The following is a 1,107-nucleotide window of genomic DNA, read 5'->3' as shown; positions in this document are numbered from 1 at the left end:
ATGGCTCAGCAGGTTAAGAATCTGCTTGCAATGCAGGAAACACAGGAGACGCAGGTTTGACCCCTGGGTCAGGAAGATCCCCTGGAGAAGGAAATGGCAACCCACTCCAGTATTCTTGCCTGAAAAATCCAATGGACAGAGGAGCCTGTCCATGTGGTTGCAAAGAGTCAGACACAACTGAGCACATAGTTCAGTTCAGTTCAGTTCAGTCGCTCAGTCGTGTCCGACTCTTTGCAACCCCATGAATCGCAGCACGCTAGGCCTCCCTGTCCATCACCAACTCCCAGAGTTCACCCAGACTCACGTCCATCAAGTCAGTGATGCCATCCAGCCATCTCATCCTCTGTCGTCCCCTTCTCCTCCTGCCCCCAATCCCTCCCAGCATCAGAGTCTTTTCCAATGAGTCAACTCTTCACATGAGGTGGCCAAAGTACTGGAGTTTCAGCTTTTTTTTTTTTTTCACAGAGCACAGAAAACTTTATTCAGCCACACTGCTCAGGAGAAGGGCAGGCTCACTTCAATATGGTATCCTCTTGGGCTTCCGCCAGCTCCCGCTCGATGCGCTTCTGCTCATCCCGCTTCTTCTTCTCCTCGGCTGCAAGCCTCCTCTCCTCTTCTGCCTGAGGTTTCAGGTAATTGTAGCGCTTGGCGCCATAGGCCATGCCGAGGAACAGGGTGGAGTAACGGCCGAGCTTGATGAGCGGAGAGACCTGCACCGGCGGAACCATACTGTCCGTGACCCTTGGAGTTTCAGCTTTAGCATCATTCCTTCCAAAGAAATCCCAGGACTAATCTCCTTCAGAATGGACTGGTTGGATCTTGCAGTCCAAGGGACTCTCAAGAGTCTTCTCTAACACCACAGTTCAAAAGCATCAATTCTTCAGTGCTCAGCTTTCTTCACAGTCCAACTCTCACATCCATACATGACCACTGGAAAAACCATAGCCTTGACTAGACGAACCTTTGTTGGCAAAGTAATGTCTTTGCTTTTGAATATTCTGTCTAGGTTGGTCATAACTTTCCTTCCAAAGAGTAAGCGTCTTTTAATTTCATGGCTGCAGTCACCATCTGCAGTGATTTGGAGCCCAGAAAAATAAAGTCTGACAC

General features: G+C 49.5%; 1 protein-coding gene across 1 annotated transcript; it reads right to left on the bottom strand.

Moving 5' to 3' along the window:
- Positions 1 to 446: 446 nt before the first annotated feature.
- On the bottom strand, positions 447 to 742 carry ATP5I (ATP synthase, H+ transporting, mitochondrial Fo complex, subunit E). Its single transcript, XM_010831682.1, has one exon. It carries the CDS (start codon positions 726 to 728, stop codon positions 513 to 515), a length of 216 nt encoding a protein of 71 aa, XP_010829984.1. The 5' UTR covers positions 729 to 742; the 3' UTR covers positions 447 to 512.
- Between the last annotated feature and the right edge of the window lie 365 nt (positions 743 to 1,107).

Source organism: Bison bison, unplaced genomic scaffold, assembly GCF_000754665.1.
Source record: "Bison bison bison isolate TAMUID 2011002044 unplaced genomic scaffold, Bison_UMD1.0 scf7180017864530, whole genome shotgun sequence".
Lineage (NCBI taxonomy): Eukaryota > Metazoa > Chordata > Mammalia > Artiodactyla > Bovidae > Bison > Bison bison.
Note: the sequence above shows the minus strand (reverse complement) of the source record. Positions and strands in the feature narration are given on the sequence as shown.